This window comes from Candida dubliniensis, chromosome 1 (genome assembly GCF_000026945.1).
Source record: "Candida dubliniensis CD36 chromosome 1, complete sequence".
Taxonomy (NCBI): domain Eukaryota; kingdom Fungi; phylum Ascomycota; class Pichiomycetes; order Serinales; family Debaryomycetaceae; genus Candida; species Candida dubliniensis.
In genome coordinates, this window is record NC_012860.1 from 738,818 (window position 1) to 760,965 (window position 22,148).

At 34.4% G+C, this 22,148-nt stretch overlaps 10 protein-coding genes and 1 non-coding gene across 11 annotated transcripts; 5 read left to right on the forward strand and 6 right to left on the reverse strand. All coding sequences in view use genetic code 12, as the record gives it.

The window, feature by feature from the left end:
- Positions 1 to 53: 53 nt before the first annotated feature.
- On the forward strand, positions 54 to 878 carry CD36_03210 (conserved hypothetical protein; the record flags this gene model as incomplete). The annotated part of the gene is made up of 1 exon (XM_002416948.1): positions 54 to 878. One exon carries the CDS (start codon positions 54 to 56, stop codon positions 876 to 878), a length of 825 nt encoding a protein of 274 aa, XP_002416993.1.
- A 679-nt stretch (positions 879 to 1,557) lies between these two features.
- Positions 1,558 to 1,650, forward strand: tRNA-Asn (GTT). The gene has a single exon. It is a non-coding gene; the product is annotated as a tRNA-Asn (tRNA).
- A 299-nt stretch (positions 1,651 to 1,949) lies between these two features.
- Positions 1,950 to 3,005, forward strand: CD36_03220 (lipase 2, putative; the record flags this gene model as incomplete). The annotated part of the gene is made up of 1 exon (XM_002416949.1): positions 1,950 to 3,005. One exon carries the CDS (start codon positions 1,950 to 1,952, stop codon positions 3,003 to 3,005), a length of 1,056 nt encoding a protein of 351 aa, XP_002416994.1.
- Positions 3,006 to 3,425: 420 nt separating this feature from the next.
- CD36_03230 (aldehyde dehydrogenase, putative) lies at positions 3,426 to 4,862 on the reverse strand (the record flags this gene model as incomplete). The annotated part of the gene is made up of 1 exon (XM_002416950.1): positions 3,426 to 4,862. The coding sequence occupies one exon, from the start codon at positions 4,860 to 4,862 to the stop codon at positions 3,426 to 3,428; it is 1,437 nt and encodes a 478-aa protein (XP_002416995.1).
- A 581-nt stretch (positions 4,863 to 5,443) lies between these two features.
- CD36_03240 (transcription modulator, putative) lies at positions 5,444 to 9,019 on the reverse strand (the record flags this gene model as incomplete). The annotated part of the gene is made up of 1 exon (XM_002416951.1): positions 5,444 to 9,019. The coding sequence occupies one exon, from the start codon at positions 9,017 to 9,019 to the stop codon at positions 5,444 to 5,446; it is 3,576 nt and encodes a 1,191-aa protein (XP_002416996.1).
- Positions 9,020 to 9,455: 436 nt separating this feature from the next.
- On the reverse strand, positions 9,456 to 12,410 carry CD36_03250 (conserved hypothetical protein; the record flags this gene model as incomplete). The annotated part of the gene is made up of 1 exon (XM_002416952.1): positions 9,456 to 12,410. The coding sequence occupies one exon, from the start codon at positions 12,408 to 12,410 to the stop codon at positions 9,456 to 9,458; it is 2,955 nt and encodes a 984-aa protein (XP_002416997.1).
- An 897-nt stretch (positions 12,411 to 13,307) lies between these two features.
- Positions 13,308 to 14,726, reverse strand: CD36_03260 (serine/threonine protein kinase, putative; the record flags this gene model as incomplete). Its single annotated transcript, XM_002416953.1, has 1 exon — positions 13,308 to 14,726. The coding sequence occupies one exon, from the start codon at positions 14,724 to 14,726 to the stop codon at positions 13,308 to 13,310; it is 1,419 nt and encodes a 472-aa protein (XP_002416998.1).
- A 360-nt stretch (positions 14,727 to 15,086) lies between these two features.
- Positions 15,087 to 17,969, reverse strand: CD36_03270 (ADP ribosylation factor, putative; the record flags this gene model as incomplete). Its single annotated transcript, XM_002416954.1, has 1 exon — positions 15,087 to 17,969. The coding sequence occupies one exon, from the start codon at positions 17,967 to 17,969 to the stop codon at positions 15,087 to 15,089; it is 2,883 nt and encodes a 960-aa protein (XP_002416999.1).
- Positions 17,970 to 19,101: 1,132 nt separating this feature from the next.
- CD36_03280 (conserved hypothetical protein) lies at positions 19,102 to 19,983 on the forward strand (the record flags this gene model as incomplete). The annotated part of the gene is made up of 1 exon (XM_002416955.1): positions 19,102 to 19,983. One exon carries the CDS (start codon positions 19,102 to 19,104, stop codon positions 19,981 to 19,983), a length of 882 nt encoding a protein of 293 aa, XP_002417000.1.
- A 563-nt stretch (positions 19,984 to 20,546) lies between these two features.
- Positions 20,547 to 21,170, forward strand: CD36_03290 (RAB-family small GTP-binding protein, putative; the record flags this gene model as incomplete). The annotated part of the gene is made up of 1 exon (XM_002416956.1): positions 20,547 to 21,170. The coding sequence occupies one exon, from the start codon at positions 20,547 to 20,549 to the stop codon at positions 21,168 to 21,170; it is 624 nt and encodes a 207-aa protein (XP_002417001.1).
- A 298-nt stretch (positions 21,171 to 21,468) lies between these two features.
- CD36_03300 (conserved hypothetical protein) lies at positions 21,469 to 22,014 on the reverse strand (the record flags this gene model as incomplete). The annotated part of the gene is made up of 1 exon (XM_002416957.1): positions 21,469 to 22,014. One exon carries the CDS (start codon positions 22,012 to 22,014, stop codon positions 21,469 to 21,471), a length of 546 nt encoding a protein of 181 aa, XP_002417002.1.
- Positions 22,015 to 22,148: the final 134 nt, after the last annotated feature.

Sequence of the window (22,148 nt, forward strand, 5' to 3'; positions counted from 1 at the left end):
AATCTAATTGTAAACAAATCTTTTCTTTTCTCCGTGATTAACACTTGCTAGCTATGTTTAATAACGATCCCTTTAAAATATATCATGACAATGTTCATAAAAACATTGAAAGGATGAAAAGGGAAAAGAAACTAATTGTTTTTTCTCAACGTATTCCAACTGACAAACTGTGTCATTCACATCTTCACAAAAGACAGCCTTTGAGTAATATAACATCTGCCAGGATAAACAAACCCAAACCAGCAAGTAAATCAAATCTTCTATCCACAAGAAACCTATTATCAAAGTTTGATAAACCAAAGCGTGAAATTTTTTCGAATAAGTCATACGAATTTGAGGTACTTGATAAACGAGGGTTGAATAATAAATATACCAAAATTGAAAATGAGTTTGAAAGTAAAAATATTGATTCCAAGGATCCCCTAGTTAGCTCATTCTTGAAGAAGTTCAAGGAAGTTATTAATTGGTATAAATTGAGTAAATTTCAATTTGAAGCAACCAACACAATCTATAAAGAAGGCGTTAATGGTAGTGGTAATTTTGACCAAGCCGATAAAAGTGTAATAACGCGACAAATAATGCAAAACATGGTTAAAAGAAATTATATTCGACCTGAATACAGTAGGATCAAAATCACTGCAACTCATAAAGTCAATCAAATAGGTAAATTGAGTGAATTTATGTACGTTGTTAGAGTTTTGGATGAAACAAATAATTATGCTAACTTAAAACAAACAGAGAAAACAGTATTGCTAATGAATGTGGCAAATTGTGAAATAAAAGTTGAAGATAGACTTAACTTAAATGATTTGTGTTATTTAATGGATTATCGGGGAAAAAAATTGGAAGTTTATTTACGTTGGCATGTAGTTAAATAGATACCAGCTGTCACATACTACGATGGTGGAAGTGGCCTTGCTCTTCTTTATTTATCATTTTAAAATATAAGAGAACGCGGAAAGAAAAATCAACACAAATAATTTTGCAACTTGTTGGAACTTTTTCAATTACATGGACAATAAATATTGAAATTTGTATGCACATAAATATAAATATTGATCAGTTATTTTGTATTTCAAAAGTTTTAAATAGATTAATCTTAAATAATAATTTAAGTGCTCGAAAAAAAAAAATAGTTTAACTAAATAAATTTATGGAAATATAAAAAAGATGACAACAAATTTATACAAAATTTAACTGAAAATACCAATTACATAAAAACTCCGAGTTTACCTTTTAAAATTGACTAAGACTGTTTCTCTTAACAGAAGAATAAAAGCATAGTATAATAATTGTTATTTCGACTAAATCTGTCAACTTTATATCTATTAAAGTGTAACTGGTAGCACAACGGCACGTGACAAGCCATCAACTAATGCTTGTAAAAAGCTAAATGTAAGTGCAAAATGTATTATAAAAATTCCAAAAAAAAAGTATGATAAGGTATTTATAACCAAATTTAGAAATAACAAATGATATAAAGCTTAAAAAGTAAAGAAATAGTAAGTAAAATAAAAGCTATATAAAAAACAGAAAAATTTAATTCGACATGAATAGGACTGGGTGGCCAAGTTGGCTAAGGCGTGAGACTGTTATTAAAGAAGTTCTTCTGGCATCTCAAGATCGAGAGTTCGAGCCTCTCCCTGGTCGTATTTTTTTGTTATTTTTTTTAGATTATTCAAAATGTTAATGGCAATGGTCTTCACCAGCACTAATATAAATTTAGACAGTAGTGTTCTCTAAAGTATACTTGTTTTTTTTTTTTTTTCATATATCTTAATCAGATTATTTTTGCTGAATAGAAAAAATGAACTAAGGATATCACCAATTCATGGAATGAAATTTCACAGCAATCTTGAGCTAGACAGAAAAAATATCATGTACAAAAAAAAAACTATCATTAGCAAGTATAAAAACGAACCAAAGAGATCACACCAAGAAAAGCATCAATGATTAAATCAATACGATTTTACTCCAAAGTAATAGATCTTAAACATGAAGGAAAGACTGCAGCAAAGATTTTAAAGTCGGAATACAAATCGCTCAAAGATCACTACAAGGCCCCGAAATACCCAATTGTTTTATGCCATGGGTTTTCTGGATTTGATCGTTTGTCATTAATGCCAATTCCCAAAGAGATAGGTCACCAAATCGACAAGGCTAAAGAGTACGCACCAAGAGGGCTCATTGAACTAGATTACTGGTATGGAATCAAAGAGGCACTTGAAAAGTTGGGGTCAACAGTATTCGTGGCTAAAGTTCCAGCATTTGGCGACATTAAAAGTAGGGCAATAAGTCTAGATAAATTTATCGACAAAGAGTGCAAACATCTACGACAAAATGAGTCTAAATCTTCATTATACAACGATTCGAACCACGATTCCACAACTTTTGAAAACAAAAACGAACCGATTAAGGTCAACTTGATCAGCCATTCTATGGGCGGTTTGGATAGTAGATACTTGATTTCCAAGATACATAAAGATAACGAGAACTATAAGGTAGCATCACTCACGACAATTTCCACTCCACACCATGGCTCAGAATGTGCCAATTTTGTCGTGGATTTAATTGGCAACAATACAATATTGAAAGACATATGTCCAAGGTCTATTTTTGATTTGACAACGTCAAATATGAAAAAATTCAATCAGACTGTAAAAGACGATCCCGATGTCCAATATTTTTCGTTTGGAGCCAGATTCAATCCTCGGTGGTATAATTTGTTCAGTTTAACATGGTTAGTAATGAAGTATGAAATTAAAAAGGATAAAGCTCGTGAATTGCGCCGTTTAATTGACAACGACGGTATCGTGAGCGTAGAAAGCTCGAAATGGGGACAGTACATTGGTACATTAGACGAGGTCGACCATTTGGATTTGATCAATTGGACGAACAGAGCTCGGAGTACTTTTGATAAAGTAATGTTTGCTCAGGATCCCACATTCAACCCCATTGCATTATATTTAGATATTGCTGACAAATTAGCTGAAAAGGGACTATAAAATAGGACGCCTGAGCCTGAATAATAGACGGATCCAAGCTCTCCGTATTTGATGGCATGTGTTGTTTTGGTATAATATCTCTTGTTTATGATAGTAAAGAAGTGTTTTTTAGTTTCATCTAGGATTAATGGTACGACTAATTCATAGCAATTGTTACACATTTCATTGGTAATGGTATAAATACCCTTCTAAAACCGCATATTTAGAGACAGACTTCTTTGAGAAATACATAAAATAAACAGAACTCAGCACAACCAGAAGAATGTACTGAGTACCTATCTTTATAAAAAACAAAGAGTTTGGGTCTACCATAAGCGAAACTCTGGTGCAAATAAATTAGCCCCATTCCAAAATTTATTAAAAAAAAAGAACATATGAATCAACAAAAACTGCAAAATTTTCAGAGTATGCAATATATACTCAAGGATTAGCAGTTATAGTCTTGATGAACAGAAACTCGTTGACCCCCCATTTACTGTTAAATCTACCATTTCCACTTGACTTTACTCCACCATGTGGGAGATGAGATTCATCACTAATACTTGAATTATTGATATGAACCCCACCACATTCAATTCTTTTCGCCAAATCAATAGCGTTCATTAAATTAGAAGACCAAATAGACGCCTTCAATCCATAATCATCTTCGTTTACTCTATCAACCACAGCATTAACATCAGTAAATTTTTCTATAGCAAAAATAGGCCCAAAACTTTCAGTACTGTTAATCTTCATTTCTGGGGTTACACCTTCCAAAACCATCGGAGAAACAACATTATTTTTCTTCACCTCTGAATCGTCTAAATTACCAAAAATCAAGGAAGCACCCTTTTTTAATGCATCATTGAGCAATTCCACCACTTTACTAGCTCCAAGAGGATCGCGATGTGCAATTGAATAGTCTGGATCTTGTACTATGTCAGAGGCAATTTTAATCAATTCCAGCTTAAAATCATTGTAAATTGTGTCATGTACAAACACCTTGTCAGTACTCATACATATTTGTCCCTTATGTGCCCACGCACTCCAAATTATGTTACCCACAGCTTTTTTAATATCAGCATCTTGACATACAATTGAAACATTTTTGCCACCCAACTCCAATAAACATGGAACCGAGTATTTAGCAGCAGTACAAGCAATTTGCTTCCCGGTTAATGTCGATCCAGTGAAGTTGATTTTCTTTATGGCCCCTGTAGCTAACAAAGCATCTAAAAACTTTGGATTATCTTCTGGTTTCAAATGAACTAATTGTACGACATTTGCGGGAACTCCGGCTTCAATTAAGCATTTTACCAACAAATATACGGCTCGTGGAGCTTTTTCGGAAGATTTGGCTATTACAGAACAACCAGCTGCTAATGGAGCAAAAATACTTCTAGCACCCAAAATCACTGGTGCATTCCATGGAACAATCGAAAGCACAGGTCCAACAGGCAGTCTAACAGTCAATGCCAATTTGTTGTGCTCTGAATGAAACAATTCACCTTCTGAATTAGATAAATTTCCAATATATTCTTCAAGGTGACCAATAGCATTATCAATATTGACATTTGCAAACCAATCAGGACCTCCAATCTCCTTGTGTGCCTCAATAAATTCATTTTTCTTCTCTCTCAATATCTCTAAACATTTATAAAAAATTTCTTTCTTTGTAGAAACTGGAGTGTTGGACCATTCTTTAAATCCATTTTTGGAATTCTCTGCAAGTTGGTTTATGATGTTTGAGGAAACTTGTATGTAGCTAAAAGTATGAATCACTTTGTTTGTATCCTCGTGACTGTAAACAGGATGTACAAACTCGGCGTCAGACACTTCTTGACCAGCTATGATAGATGGAATAGTCCTCGATGTCATATTTGTGGTGGGGTCTTTTATGTTTTCAACTCGTTCACTGTTCAAATTAAAAAAAAAAAAAAAAGTTCAATTGAAGATTAAAAAGGTGTCAGTGCGGAAAAATAAGCCCATTTTGAGTTCATCGTTACCGTGTTACTATCAACAATAAGAAATAACGTTGACCTGTTAACAGGAAGCAAATCAAATCCAAAGTGGCAAATTAAACATTCACTTGTTCTATACTTTTTTTGATCCTGGATAATATAATTTTGCTTCAACGTAACAAACTAAGGGTTTTTTAAACCCCAACCATTTCTTCGTATCTATTATTGCAAAAATTACACACTGCGTTTTTTTTTTTTTCCCATTCGGATTATCTACATAGAAGATCCATATTGATATGCTTCTACGATGCTCTGTTGATGCTTGATTATCTTAACCCTTCATGTAGCACCAGCTGGAAATTAGGATCTGCTCTTAGAACGATTCAAATAACTTATTCGGTGGATGAATTAATTTGAAGGTTTTTATTTCACAACTGCAAGGTGCCAGCAAATATAATAATTCTCCTTGATATATACTTTCTATTACAGACACAAATGCTAAATCAATTCAGATAAAATGGCCTTACATTCTTGACAATACTCGACTAAATTGTCAATGCCTTCTTGATAGTTGTCGACTTTATCTATTTGCCCAACAACATTGTCCATTACATAGTCACATTTCTGAGCCTCACTCATAATCCAGTTTTGCCATTCTGCCTGGATAATTTCTTCTTCCATACTTTTCAAAATCCTCAACTTCACTAATAGGTCGTGACGTTTTATTCCTATGTCTTGAAAACTGTTCTTCAACAGCCTGGCCACATCTCTTGAGTTAGAACCAAAATAATTACTCCATTCAGTATCAGCGTCCAAGTTAAAAATAAACGAATTCTGTTTGAACAAGCTAAATGGTCGACTCTCTGCTATAGTAACGTTTTTATTCAATATGTTTTCAAGATCTTTTAAATAAATTGATCGTTGCAACATTCGAGGTTCTTTAGTGACATACTCTTGTGCCAATTTGCTTGCGCTCCTAGTATTCCAGTAACTAGTAGCAGTCTTCCCAGCCAAAAATAAATTGAAAAGTGATAAAAGAATTATAATAACAACCAAAAATACATTCATTCTTAAGCTTTCTAGCAACAAAACCATTAGTTGAAATGGTTTGATAATAGCATTAAGGGCAAATCCATGCGCCTTGCTGAATGCCTTCCCCAAGCCCAACTTGAAAAGAGATACAATACCAAATTTTATAACTGAAGTACTTGTAACAGCTTCCGGCTCACTAGTATGACTCAATTTCCCGTACAAATAAATGGCTCTCACAATCATGCCATGGGTTCCAATCTCTTTTACCGCTTCAGAAATGCTCTTTTCCAACTTCTTGACTTTATTAACATCAACTTGATTGTTCAATCGTATCACTAATGGGTTCCATAGTGAAAGTCTGTCAAAATAAATTTTGGAGTAAATGAACACCTTTGACCTTTTGCTAATGTGCTCCACTATCACAATTTTGAATACAGCTTTGTATGGTGATCCAAGCAATAACTCAAATTTGGACAATTCGTGAGTAAAAGTATAATAAGTATTATCTTCCATATTGTCAATTTCTTGTTTCACTTGAACAAAACAATCCTTCCCATCATACATGGCAGGAACATTAATATCTCTATATAATGTTCCCTTATTGGAGGTCGCCCATGGTTTTTGCAAAAAATACTTGGTACTAGCAAAAGACAATTGACTTCTGAAAATCACAGAATTATCACCTAATAGTGCATGAAAGACTGCCTTTGGTGGAGCAGGGTAAGTACGCTCACTAATTAAATTATAATCTGGCGTAAAGTTAACTTTATGTTTGATCATTCGGCCACTCTGACCAGGGAGGATTGATGATGTTTCACCACTCAATAAAAGTTTCTCACTTGCTAAGCTCTTGCTAGAAAGCCCTTTTGAAAGCTGGTTAATCTCTCTTAAGTTTTTTTCATCAGACTTTTCAATTGCTATTTGCTTTTCTATATCAGAAAAGTCAGCCAACACTCCTTGTAAACTTTTTGGTTTATCACTCACAATATTGTTTATAAGATAAACCAATTTCTTTTTTATGCAATTTGCATCATCCAAAAATACCTTCATTTTTATAACGCCATCAATATTGTAAACCTTAATTAAATCATAATTTTTCTGCGAAACAAAATCTACAGAAACCAAATGTCCCAAGAACCCTTTGAATAAAGCAACAAAGCCCAACGCTTGCATATAAAAGTACATGTGATAGTTTGTGACAAAACATCTTCCACTCAATTCCTGCTTCGAATTAGGAGACCAAATACAACTATATGATAAAACGCAGTATTCACCTGGTTCAACTGCAGTTTCAAACAAAGCCCTCATCTGTATGTCCAAATTCACATATTCTTTTGGATAAAAGTCGGGGTAGAATTTGTCATTTTCAAAATGCTCTTCTTGGAACTTGATCATTTCCGTGTCTTTGCCAGGCAAATACGTGCTGGAGTCCCTTGCTGTATCATGCAAATAATATAAACCCCAATTAACAGATCCCCAAATATTAGCTGTTAAAGCATTTGGTATTTGAGTTGGAGAAGTCAAACAGTAGGCCATTATACTTGATTTCGTAGTGTCTGTCATAAATGGTGGGCAAATCTTAGGTATTTCAAAGTACATATATTTCTTGAAAAAATCCTCGAATCTTTCGAGATGATTCGATAATGAGCTTGCAGCAACAACTTGCCCTCCTGCTAAAGTGACTTTTGCATTTGTCAATTGTTGATCAATAACTGTATCGACAGTGGATGAAAATTCACTAATTATAGGAGGAAATCTTCCTGATGCAATATTGAATAGCCCATTATCTAATGCTTCTGGACCAGAAATTCTAAGCTTTTCATTTTCAAACACTTTTAACCAAGATTTTAATTCAACTAACGATTCAGCTTGAAACACAGCTGTAAAATCATTAGTTCTAATTTCAAAACAGAATCGCCGATCCTCATTGGGGGCGTATCTAACATTACACAATAATATGCCGATTTTATCAGTTTCCTGAACAAATGTTTGTGACGGACTGACAACTAATAAACCAAACACACCATTTTTAATGAAAGCCCATCTGTGAACCCATATAGGTTTGGATGATTTCTCCATCCACGTTTTCATAAACAAATACCCGTGTTTTTCAATACCGGGCTCGTCAATATCACGTAATGTTCGATTGTTTATTATGGTCGACTTGTAGTCGTTTACGTTGGTAGAAGGTTGAAACTGTATATGACATCCCTCTTCAACTTGATTTCTAGCTGTAAGCATATCAGAATTCAATTTTTCGATTGCTAGTGTGTAAGAATCATTCCAAGATTGTATTCGCTGTATCTTATCCCATTCTTCTCTTATAGTATCCCCTACACCACGAGAACCAAATATATTCCATTTATTCCTCCATAAATCAGTATTTACCCCCACCAATAGTTTATTCAAATTCTTGGACAAGCTTTGAATTTCAATCACCAAATCCAAAGAAGCGTGAATGTATTCTTTTCTCACTTGATATAACTGTTTAGCATCCTCTATTACCATTAAAGCATCTTTGGATTTTGAACTTGAAAGGTAAATACTTAAATATTTATCATATTTTGCCTGATAATCTTCATATCGTTTTCTTGTCTCTTTGTACTTTGTCACATGGTGACGTTTAAATAATTCAATGGATTTCAAGTTCTTTGCGTCAACGCTCAATGCTTGAATACTCAAACCCCACACTGTCTTCAAGCCGTCCAAAGTAGTATTTAAACCAGTAACTGTATACTCTTGGTCTATAATTCCATCCTGTATAAAAGTAGGAACCAAATGCTCTAAAAATGAGTTACAATAGCTTTGCACCTCCTTCAAATACTTTGGAATTTTTTTAAATGAGCTAGCCAAAGCAGCTAGCCATTGCTCAATTGTATTTATTTGCAAATCTAAATGATTCATAGAAGCTCTAAAGCTGGGACTGTCCAATGCTGCCTCTTTAAAGTTGACTGATATTAGTTTAAAATGATGGAGTAGTGTTTCTTGGTGCGGTTGTGACGATAAGGGTTTACTCTTCTCTGATTTTGGCAGCTTCACCATCGATGAAAGTATATTTGGATCAGGTCCACTTTCAACTGATGATGGCAGCGGCATGTTCGCAAAGATTACTTCAAGTTGATGAAAATTGTTGCTCTTGTTGTATATTCAATTATAACTGTTGTTGTTTTGGGATTGGTGTAGTTGTTTTTGCTCGGGCGGCTTTTGCTCGCCTTCTCGTTTTATTTCAATTTTTTTTTTTTCCGTTCTCCTCCCAAGAGAATCTTCAATTCCCCTAGAAACGGACACGGAAAGATATTTCTTGTTTTGCACCGAAAGATCAGATATCCGGATACAATAAAAAATAGATTACAGACAGACAAGCTTTAGATGTAGATATCGAAGAAATTCTAAATAATGATACATATACTTTGCTATTATATTTATACAACAAATCTAACTCGATTTAACTAGAATACATTAGACAACTTCTCTCTCTCTACTTTTTAGGTTTATACATGATTTGTGTGTTAGCAGGAAAACATTGAACAATACCGTTATTCTTGGTGTTCTGTTTCTTTATAGTCTTCAAGTCTCGAGAAGGATCATGTCCTAGTATTGGCCCGAATGTAATTTGTCTTGGTTTGATATTCTCCTTATTGTGTACATTCTGTTGGCTAGATGATGGATTGCTTGGATGCTTTACCATTTTCAGATTATGTTTTGTCAGTTGTACTTTCCCTGACACTGTACTCATATGGAAACCATTATTCTGGAATTGTTGTTGGGCAACTTGTTGGAAGTACATTTGCTGTTGCCATTGCTGTCTCATAAAATTGTTATCAGGAGTGATAACATTATTGTTAGTTACTAGAGGAAATGACTGTTGCAGGATACTCCCTGTCTGACCCAAGTTTTGAAGGGGGATGTGGTGGACTATTTGTTGCGGTAATTGATTTTGTACTTGAGGAGGAAGAGCAATGGCGACTCCTGTTGAAGCTTGCAGGGGCATTTGTGTTTGTACGTAATGAATCTGAGGATTAACCATTCCTTCAAGTTGTTGAGGAGGAAGACTCTGAGTATTCAGCTGTTCTTGAATATCAACTTGCAGCTGCAACTGCAGTTCCAGTAGTGTTCTGGCAATAAACAGCTTTTGGGCAATTTGATATGGTGTAAAGTTGCTGCTTGGTACTAGACTGTTTTGAATAGGAGCCTGTCTATTTGTCATTGGTGTTGAAAAGGCCAATGTTGAGTTATTTGCCATTTCCGGTGATGAATTACCCCGTTGTGTACTTAAATTAACGTTGCAAACCGATTGTGAATGCATCAAAGGAGGTCTTACTTGGTCTTTTTGTAAATTAGACTTCAATTTCTCTTGCTCGTCAAGCATTTTTTTGTTCAAGAGTTCGGCATTGTAAATGGGAGCAGTCAATGGACCTGCAATGGCTCCACCATCAACGTTAGCCTTTTTTGCATCGATTCGTAATCGTGACTTACTTGGCGTATCCCAATTTCTTGAAGAATTTGGCGAAAGTTTAAATGGTGACGAATCCGCAAGAACAGTTTCATTGTCATCAATATCAGCATGCTCTTGTTTTAATGCAGATTGGTGTTTGCTATGAACATCAACAATATTTATTTTAGAACTTCCTGATGTGCCTGCCATATTGAGTTCATGGATAATATAAGCCCGCACTGTTGATTCATCCAAATCAAATTCCATTGCGCCACTTTTGGGATTACTGTAGATTATTTGCACTATCTTCAAATTCTCATCTGGGGTTATTGCGGCACCATTTGCCAAATAAGTTATATAACCAAGGAAAAAATTCTTCAAAAACGGGATCTGTAAAGTATAAGATTTGGAAGACTCGCTAAAATATCCATTGATAACATCAACTACTTCGAGAAGTTTACTTCCTTTCTTGTACACAACAATATAGCTCCTCCAGCTAAGCATTCTCTGAGATTTCTCTCCACATGAAACATCTAATGTCATATGAGATTCAAAATTGCCTCCGGTTAGATTTAAATGCAGTTGTTGGAATTGGTGAGATGCTGTAGCAGTAGAACATGGTGTAGAACTGGCAATGTGATGGCAATTCAAATTCAAGTCATGATTGATGATCCAAGCAGGTACTTTTTTCAGCTCAAGCTTCATTCTTATGGCCTCTTCTATTGGAACAGATAATGATTTATTAACATCAATGGACACCAAATTGGTGAATATATGATGATCATGGACACTTCTAAAACTTAATCTAAAGTCTCTTATTTCCAATTTATACAGAGTATCATCAAACTCGTCATTTATCGGTGATGTGCCCAACAACATATCTAATTCTTCATCAATGACCGTATTGAGTTTTATGGAATCAATTGACCCTCGTGCATTCACTAGGCTTCGCAAGGGAGTCAGCAATATACTATCTAGGTCGTTGTTCCCAAAGCTTCCAGTTTGTGGGGTTTTGGTCTCTTTAACCAACTTTCCGGATTTGGATAAGCGGAAAATACGGGATGATATTTGCTTTGTAGTTCTCAAAACACCAGTTTTGTTCAACAACATCCTTGATATAATCTTATTCTGTGATGTCTTTTTTAGAATTGATGATGCATCGAAGGAGTCCTGATCTTCTTTAAATTTCTTGTATTTATACAAGGACTTGATTAACACATCATCTAGTTCTGGCCACCAAACCTTATCATCGGCATTAGTAGCCGAGCTTGAATTAGATTTTGTCGAATAAGCAACACTTTGCTTCCGATAGTTTGTTGGTGATTGCATCGTTGAGTCTATCTTTGAAGCAACAGAATTGTTTGGGGAGTCAGTAACACCATGATCAGTAGATAACTTTCTCTTTTTAACCACATGATTGTCACTAGTTGTTTTCGGTGATATATCAGCAGCTCTATCCAAGCTAGGCGATTTCTTATTCTCTTCAATTTTTTTAAGCTCCAATTTGTTTGGACGCAAGAAGGAATTATCTTTTTCATGGTCATTTTCGTCCTCGTACATTGAAGTTTGGTTTGTTGAATTATGTTGCGCCTGAGACGTGTTTATTGTAGACCAAATTTCGTCGTTGTTTTCTTTGTCTGAAACATTGTCTTCTTCTTTATTGTTTTCGTCATCTTGCTGGGAAGATCTTGTTAGAGCCTCAAGAAATCGATTGTGTTTTTTACCTGTGGAAGGTGGCACTAATGCCAGTGAAGCTGATGTTATAGGTGTTCTGTTAATTGCCTTGTTGAAGCTGTTGGAAATATGCAAAAAATTTCCTGGTGATATTGCTTGGATTGAAGGTGAGTTGAAATTGAACGACGGCAGGAAGTTCAAGCCAAATGAGAAAGAAGGAGTTAAAATGTTTCGATTAACACTTCCTAAGTTTGATGCATTAGAGTCCTTAGCTTTGGCTCTTGGTGTTTCTGGTGGGATCAGAATACTTGGTAGATTTGGCATAAGTGACTGATGTTGGTGTGAGTTATTTGAAGAATAATCGACTGGAAGATGCTATTGGAAATACCACTGATGAAAGATAGGGGAAAAAGAAAAAAAGAAGTATGAACTTTTGCCCTAACTTGAAGATACTAGATTCTGAAAATTCTGAATTTCTTTGATTTGGTGGTATATTCAATCAATTATATCTTGAAACTATAATCAAGTTTAACAACCGAGATATAAAAACAAAACAAATGGAAACACGTAAAAAATAGAACAATAAATTAGGAGTAAAGCACCAAATGGAAAATTCAAATGTGTTTGCTTCCAATAAGTTTTTAATTGTTTAATTAGAATGAATAAATCATACAATAATTTTTCTTCGTTTCTTAGTTCTTTACAACTCTTCTTCTTCTACTTGTTTTATTTATGCAAAAGAATGAACGCATAAAAATAAACAATGCTGACGCGAAAAATCTTGATTTTTTTTTTTTTTGTTTTTGCGTTTCCGTCCTCCACCTCCTCCTTCCTTTCTCCTTTCTTTTGTAGTTATGTGGTGGTGGTGGTGGCGAGTCGTGTTGTTCCTGTTTCTGGTGGTGCCTTTTTTTTTTTCTTTTTATCCGTTCTCCAACTCATTTTAACTTTGTGTAAAGTACACGGTTTTTTTTTTTTTGTTTGTTCATTCAGTGTTTTATTGTTTCATTGCTTCTTATGTAATAGATTTATCGCTACACTAACATAATAGATTTATCGGCCTAAGATATCCGCCATTTCCATTCCAGATTGTGTAAATAATTCTTGCATTATAGGTACCTTTCCATTGTAAGTTACTTGAGTTATGTGCGTGCATCATTATCTATCTATTGTTTTACGATTACTTTCTTCTCTTATCTACTCTGGCAACCGACCTAGCGGCAGTTAATGGTAAATATGCTTTTCAAGTTCTTCTACAATAGCATTACAAAATCCGGGATTTTTTTCTTCAAATTCACATATTGAACCAATAAATTTGTCAACCTGACACCTGGTATATTCATCTTTACCTCTTAATTGAACCATATGCAAGCAATTGAAAAGTAGTTCACATTTTCTACTTGTTACGTGATGTTTACTACTAAATAACTTCAAAGATGTCAGATTGTTATGCCCAAGTGCATTTGACGGATAATTGCTGCTGGAATCATCAATAAATTCATCCACTTCTTCTAGTACTGGCAGAGGGGGTGCAGTTTTTTGCTGTTGTATCAAAGTATTAGTAAACTCCCATTCAATTGGTGCTTCAAGATTCTCCTTACCATTGTCTAGTTTACCAGATATTTTAAATCGAGGTTTATATCCTGCCTTATGATCATCATTGGCAATTTTCAACGAAATTAAATTTATTAATCTTGCTTGCACATCTCCAGTGACACACGCTTTAAAAAATTTATGTTGTAATAATACTGTAGCACTTGATCGTTTGTCTGGTTCTTTGATAAGACAATGCTTTACAAAACTTTTTATATTGTCACTGAAATCAATTCCCGACAACAATGGAGGTCTTTTTTTGGGTATGTCAAACAATATTTTCAATGGGTCATATTGCGACAACGGAGGTGAACCAGTTACTAATTCTATAGTGGTAATTCCTGTGGACCAAACATCTGCTTTTTCATTGTATCCAGCACTAGCACCAGCACTGTAATTTCCATTACTGTTGCCACAATTCTTAACGTTGCCTTCAATCAATTTAGCTCTAGTGATAACTTCTGGGGCCATCCAAAAAGGAGTTCCAACAAAAGTATTCTTTTTCATTCTAGTAATTGTGATCTCGGTTGATACTCCGAAATCACCTAATTTTATTTGGCCCAATTCAGTCAATAAAATATTGGCCAGTTTAATATCACGATGTACTTTATGTTCTTGGTGTAAGTACTGCAAACCTAGCAATACTTTATGAATGATATAACCAACAACCTCTTCAGGCAATTTTTTATGGTATTTGAGTAAGTCAGAACAGGACCCGCCACCACAGTATTCCATGACAATGTACATGTTATATTCTTGTGAAAAACTTTCAATGTAGTGAATTATATACGGATTGCGTAAGCGGGACAAGAAATGAATCTCTTTAATGATTTGCTTGATATCATCAGGAGACTCATCCAAATTGACTACTTTGATTGCCACCAATTTGTTTGTTGATACTTGTTGTGCCCTATAAACATCACCAAAATTTCCTCTTCCAATACATTTTGATAACACATAATTTGAGCTTTGTCCACTCAGTGGTGAAGATGATGAGAGAGTTGGGGAATTGAGTGAAGCCATCTGTTTCTTATCTTTAATAATCCTCATACTAACCAGATATATCTTAAATTTTCTTTAAGAAAATACAAAAAAGAGATCAGTTTTCAGCCGATTATGAATTTTGTTTGTGAAAAATGTTTGAAGGTTTGAGACAATATTTTGCAACTAAAAACTTTTGTATGGAAAAAAAACAAAAAAAACAAAACAAAGCATAAGAATAGGAAAGCTTAAAACAAATATAAAAAAAAAACCCAAAAATAAACATTATATTAACAAGTATTAAATAATTATTCACTTAAATAGAATATGCACACGTATGTGTGTTAGAAGCAACCGCAACCGCAACAGCAACAGCAACAACAACAACATCATCATTTTTTACTTCTTTTTATTTCAAGCTATGGTATCTTAACTTGCTTTGCCTCCACTTAACTTCAAACTCCTAATTTTCCAATATTCCACTGCTGCATCAGTCAACCCCAAATCTTCCTTTTGCAAATCTTTGATATGATCAGATACTTTACAACCATTTAAAATTAGCAACTCCGAAATAATAAACAACTTTTTGGGTTTATATCCTAATTCACGATCATGCCCATCTTTTATTTCAATGTATTTTCTCAAGGAGTATTCAAATAAAGTAATCACCAAGTATTCGTTTCTGTTGGGTATATTTATTTGAATATTCAAATTGATATCAGCACCACAAAGAATATATTTTAATACCTCAGGGACATTGATTTTTTGTATAGCTTTGATTAATAGATTATCAATATCAGGAATAATAGACTTGTATTTTTTCAATTGATATTTGTTTCTGATAAAATTCAACCTGCTTTCATTATCAGCGTCGCTAGTGATTTTTTCCTTTGAAGGCAAGTTTTCTTCCAAGTATGAGTTTACTACCCGATTATTAATATATTTCAATAACAATTCGGTTTCATTCTCAAACTTGTCCATTTTCAAGGATCTTATTCTGGTGATATGCGAGCCTATATTTCGATGACACGAGGCACAATTAATACAAAAGCATGTTAAAGTATTTATTGAAATCCATTCTACCAGTTCGGTTGAGCCACAGTCAATACAAACATTATTATCACTATCTGGTGCAGAACGGACCATTTGCAAATAATCTTTTTCAATTGGTGGTGCTTTTGATGTTAACGAAATAGGCGAAATTGATCTATCTTGTCCAGGAATAATTGGTTTATCCTTAAATTCAGTGATTAATTTACCTATCGTTTTCTTTCTTCCCTCATGCGGTGACGATTTTGCATGGGCTTGCTCCAATCGTTTTGTATTAATCAATTGTCCAGCATTATGCAACGCCTTCACCCATTTGTTGCGGTCGTCATTGTCAAAAGCTTGAAATACGTGCTTTGAACCCTTGGAAGTCAATACTTCAAAACAGAATTGCCTTTTATCATGAGTGATTGCCTTTACACTTGCTAAAGCTATCTCTATTGGCTTATTTATTGGGGTTCTACCTTTTCTCCAATCAGAATACTCTATTAATTGACCTTTCTTCAAAACCACCCATTCTTTATGCCACCCTTGCTTTTTCTGCCCTCCTAATGTAAATAATATCCCTGACTTTTCTGAATCATCTGGTCCAATTTCATTATCAGGGGGTTTACTATCATTAAAAATTAAATCCCAGTTTTCCTTTGTGATAATAAATTCATCAATACTGGAAGTAATAAGATTGTGTGGAGAAGATGTGGATGTAGGAGGGGAGCTGCTACTACTACTGGTGGAAAACAGTTTATGGTTTAATCTGTTGCATCGAATCAAATTAGTCAACTCCTCGTTAGTTTGACAAGCCTCTATCATCTGTCTGAATTGATATCTTTCACTGTTAAATCTTAGCAAAACATTCATATATATTTGATAATTATCACCAAGAAGATTCTGATTAGATTTCTTATCCTTAAAACTATGGTAATCCAATAACCGTGGATAACGTTGATCGTACTTCAAATTAAGAAATTTGAAAAAGTTTTCAAGCACTTCATTCACATACTGATTATTTGTAACTTTTGTTAAGCTGTTCAAGTAATCGAATTTCGATAGTTCAAAAACTTTTCTTTTGGCTAATAGCTTCAGTTCTGGTCGCTCTTTTTCGTTCGAAAGATATTTATTTAGCCAACTATAATATTCTTTTGAGTCGGCTTCAAATTTCTTTTGTAGTTCCAAATAGACGGCACTTGAATCAATTTGAGTGAACCCAATATTGGCATATATTTTATTCAAAAGTTTATGATCACAAACATTCTCAAAGAAAAAGTTAAGATTCTTTTCAAATGGCTCAAACATAGCCTTAAATACCACGTGGAAATCGTGTTTGAACCCAAACTCTTTCAACAAAGACGTAGATTCAAGATCAACAATATGATCTATGGCATCCATAACTTTGATTTTGGAATTTGTCACCCTCCTAACACTAGATTCCAACATCCTAAATTCGTCAATCAAATTAGAATATCCTTTCTTAGCCCATGGGATATTATTCTCCAATCGTGTCAAAGTTTTTCTAAACTCGGGCCCATCTTCAATATCGATCTTAAACTCCTTTCTAAAATCACCCAAACTGAACAATTTGCTTTCTGGTGATTTTTCTTCCAATGGTTGGCCCTTTGTTGCCAAAGAAAACAGTGAACGATTTATCAGAGGTTCAACAGGAACAAGCCTATCGATCCAGACACTGAAATTAAGAAAATGGCGGAACTCATTGGATACTGAATCATGTTCCCATAAAGAAATATTCAATTTGGTATTATTCACAATTCTGGGGTCGAAAAAATCGTTAATTATTATTTTTTGGAAACTATGGTTGTTCTCTTCTATTGGTAATTTCCTATATTCCAACTTTGACAATTCAGTCATGGGTTTATCTTGTGTATTGTCATCATACAACTGATTTTTCAAGACATCGACATCTGTTACACCTCTTGACTTCACAATAATCAACGACCGTGACTCAAATCCAACAACCGGTTTGATAGAAACATGTAGTTTCAATTTATTAAACTCGGGGCTTATCTTAATTAACAATGGAAACTGCAGCTTTTCTTCATCATCGGGATTTTCAATATATGAGGCTAATTGGGGAACTATTTGCTGTGTGTTTGTATAAACGGTGTTAAATGTGTCAACCTGTTTTTTCTCATTTAGTGCAATGACAGATCTTCTGGAGTCCAACTCATCCGTGAAACTCAACTTATTTAAAGTGACACATGAATCATCTTCCTGATAATAGGGAAACGAGATCTGAGAGAGCAATTCCATTTCCAAAAAAAAGGTATTTGATCCTGATTTCTGACCTTGTGATTTGGCGTTTTCTATTTATTTTTGATTGAATTTATTGCTCTCTGAAAGTCTGGTTGTTTTTTTAAGGTTTTTAGTTTTTTTTTTTTTTTGTTTCCCTCTTTTTGTTTTAATTTCTGTGCTACAAAAATAGTAAGTCAAGTGGCTAAACTCGATCTATATGCACATATGGTAGCCACAACAGTTGACAAAGGAGATCATTTTTATCCTACTGGTCATGCGTTGATTAGAAGTCATGGGTCAGACTGTGATGCTTATATCATGGTGTCAGACAATCAAAGCCCTCACCAAACAGCCATTGGCAACAACAGTCGAAAAATTGATATAGTTTTAGATATTTATTAAGTTAATGTGTGCAAGGAATTCTCTTCTAGATGGGTGACTTTGTTTAAGATGATTTTTAATGGCCTTTATATTATTTTAGTAGGTTTGTGTAATGGATAGGAATGACATTCGCTGTTGAAAGTATGGTTTTATTTAATGATTGATTTTGGATAGAATTAATTTTGGCTTGGTGGGCCCTCTGTTTTACATTTCCGAATTATGTTGGCCATCTCCTCCCAACAATTCTCAACCAGAAGCCGCGACTTTCCAAGCGATCACCCCAACAACTACATGTGCTTTTACTTTGTTTTACAGAACTTACATTTGCCCAAACTTTCATATATTGTGTCACCGCATACTCTTCACAAGAGTAAATATTTGAGCACTACTGAAATATGGAGTGACGAAGCCCAACCCCTAAGTTTTCGACTAAAAAATGTTGGATACACAAAGCGAATAGCCAAGCAAACAACAACAACAAAAACAACCGATTTTTTTTCTCCGTTTGAATTCGGTTATACAATTCAACAACACCAACAGATCAAAAAATTTAGGAAAAAAGATTAAAAAAAATCACCGGATTAGGTTAAACAGACCCAATATTTCCCCAATTTTCTTCTTCATTTTTTTTTTTTTTTAATTCCAATATAAATATATACTCCCTTTTTCTCTGTCAAAGAAGACGGTATCTGTCGCTCATTGGCTATTATATTTTTCAGTTGTATCTTCCCAATTTATACAGACTGTGGCATCGTTTCCTTTCTAGAGAATGGTGCTTTCATACATAATTGAAAAAATCCCAGTATTGACTGAGGATCCATTCTTACAATATAGACCATTCCCAGAAGTTCCAAAAACTCTATTTCAAAGACATTGGCATGAAATCTTTGCTTCATTTACGTTTTATTTCATTATCCAACACTTGTCTGGACCAATATTTTCCATAATAATGGGCCCACGGTACACGAAGTTATCCAAATCTACCAGAGTGAATTTTGACGTGCATGTAACTTCGATGGTGCAATGCTTTGTTTCATTTGCACTCATGGTTCCTCATTTGAACAACCCGCATTGGGCGAACAGATTAAATGATCCAGTCAATTCGTTATTAGGCTCAACAGATTTTGGTGGACTAGTATGTGCGGTTACAATGGGGTATTTTATTTGGGATCTTTACGTGTGTGCTAAGTACTTTTCTTTATTTGGAGTTGGGTTTTTATTTCATGGATTTGCTGCAATGTACGCTTTTGCTACTGGGTTTGTTCCGTACTGTCAACCATGGGCAGGACCATTTTTAACATTCGAGTTGAGTACTCCATTTGTCAATATTAACTGGTTTGCATCCAAGTTGCCTGCGGGAACGTTTTCGGAAAAGACAATAATTATCAACGGAATACTACTTATGGTGACCTTCTTTTGTGTTCGTATAATTTGGGGTTTTTATGCTGTTTCCCAACTTGCAGTTGACATGTTGGCTTCGTTGGACCAAGTGAATAAATTATTACCGATCTCCTTGTTGATTTTAAACTTTTTGCTTAACAGTCTTAACGTGTTCTGGTTTTATAAAATGGTAATGATAGCCAGAAAAAAGGCAAGGGGCCAAGAGTCGACTAGAGAAGCAGCTAATGAGGTTAGAGAGAAAATAGAATAAAGGGTCCCACTAGACTTCTCGTTATTAACCTTTTAATGTGTCGGTGATTGTGATTAAAATCTCATGCATCAAGTAAGTAAGATAAACAGTCGTGTATAAGATGTCAAAAAAGGACTTAAACGTGTAGTGTATTTTTATCCAAAATTAACATTGAGATTTTTTTTTTGTATCTCAAACCTGAAACTCTCACAGCTTAGTTCTACACCAGAAGTTTGTTGTTGTTGTGGTGGTAGTGGTTGTTATTCTTGTTGCCATTCAATTTTCTTAATTCTTCTTTTTTTTCTTCTTTTCTCTCTCTTTGTCCTTCTCCTTCTCCTTCTCCTTCTTGTGCCTCAATTAGCTACTATTGTCAAACATACAAGTATAGATTTCGGTTGGTATAATTTTTTTTTTTTTGTATTGTAAACGACTTTGCCAGTGAGAGAGAGAGAGAACAAACATATATATTTATTTTTTGTTTGTTTGTTCCCGTGTCATCAATTTACTTTTCTTTTATTATTTAATTTCTTGAGTATTTTCTTCTCACACCGATAAGTCAGACAGCAACTCAACTACACATAATTATGAATAACGAATACGACTATTTATTTAAATTATTATTGATTGGTGATTCAGGTGTTGGTAAATCCTGTTTGTTATTGAGATTTGCTGACGACACATATACGCCAGATTATATTTCCACCATTGGTGTTGATTTTAAAATCAGAACCATCGAGTTGGACGGTAAGACAATCAAATTACAAATCTGGGATACTGCTGGTCAAGAAAGATTCAGAACTATCACTTCTTCCTATTATAGAGGAGCTCATGGTATCATTATCGTGTATGATGTGACTGACCAGGAATCATTTAATAATGTCAAGCAATGGTTACAAGAGATTGACCGTTATGCCACAGGTGGTGTCATGAAATTATTAGTTGGTAATAAGGCTGATTTGTCTGATAAAAAAATTGTTGAATACACTGCTGCTAAAGAATTTGCTGATGCCTTGGACATTCCATTTTTAGAGACCTCAGCCTTATCATCGACCAATGTTGAACAAGCTTTTTACACTATGGCAAGACAAATCAAAGCACAAATGACCAACAATGCCAATGCAGGAAATGTCTCCAATGCAAAGGGGAAATCTAATGTGAATTTGAGAGGCGAATCTTTGGCTTCTAACCAATCGAATTCTTGTTGTTAAAAGCAAAGTGGAGAAGGTGTGCGAGACGAAAAGATGATGAAGTACCGGGGAAGATTATTGGAATGATTCTCTATTCCATATATATATATATATATAATATATACATGTTGTTTTAAATAGGTAATGTTCTTATTTCTAGAGGAGTAAGATGTATTTTTTATTCTTAGTTATTTGTTTTCGGTAGTTCACTAGATTAGCTTTCACTATAAAATACTACCTAATTATTGTCTACCTGAATGTTCTTCTTGCTGTTGTGGCTTCAGGTCTTTTACAGATTTTGAATCACATGCTGGAGACTTTAACGAACAACGTAAACATAGTATTGGACATACAAAACATCGTCTTCATCTCTACCAAATCTTCCTTTAGCAAAGAAGTTTTCTTTCAAAACCCATTTGTATTTGTCTTCAACTTTATCATCGAAGTAAAAGGTTGGGTTACAAGTAACATAACTATCTTCAATTGCAGCTTCTTTAGTTTTCTTTGTGAAAACAGAGACAGAAGTTTCGTCCAATTGAACTTTACCTGAGTAGTAGATAAAAGCACCACTGCCATTAGCAGTCTTCCCGTACAATTTGCAATCCAATGTTGCAGTTGAGACGGAGTTTTTAATATTTAAATCGTCGGTACCATAAATTGAGTGGATGTCTAATTCGAGATCCAACTTGTTTGGAACAGTTTTAACTTCACCATTAGCAATTGTAGCCAAGTTCAATGTTTTATCAGTTTCGTTGTTGACATAAATAGATGCTGGATCAGATGCCAATTTAAGATTGAAAGTAAAAACTGGAATGAGTTCAGGAGCTTTTGGAACTTCTGGGACAGCTAACTTGATTGCAGACATGACTAATTTGAATCAATTGAGTTTGAAATAATAAACTTGTTTGAATTATTGTTAAAAGAAAAAGAAAAAAAAAAAAAGGAAACGAAAGGGAACGGAATTCACTATTTATACTGATTGTTGGAGAGGAATTGATT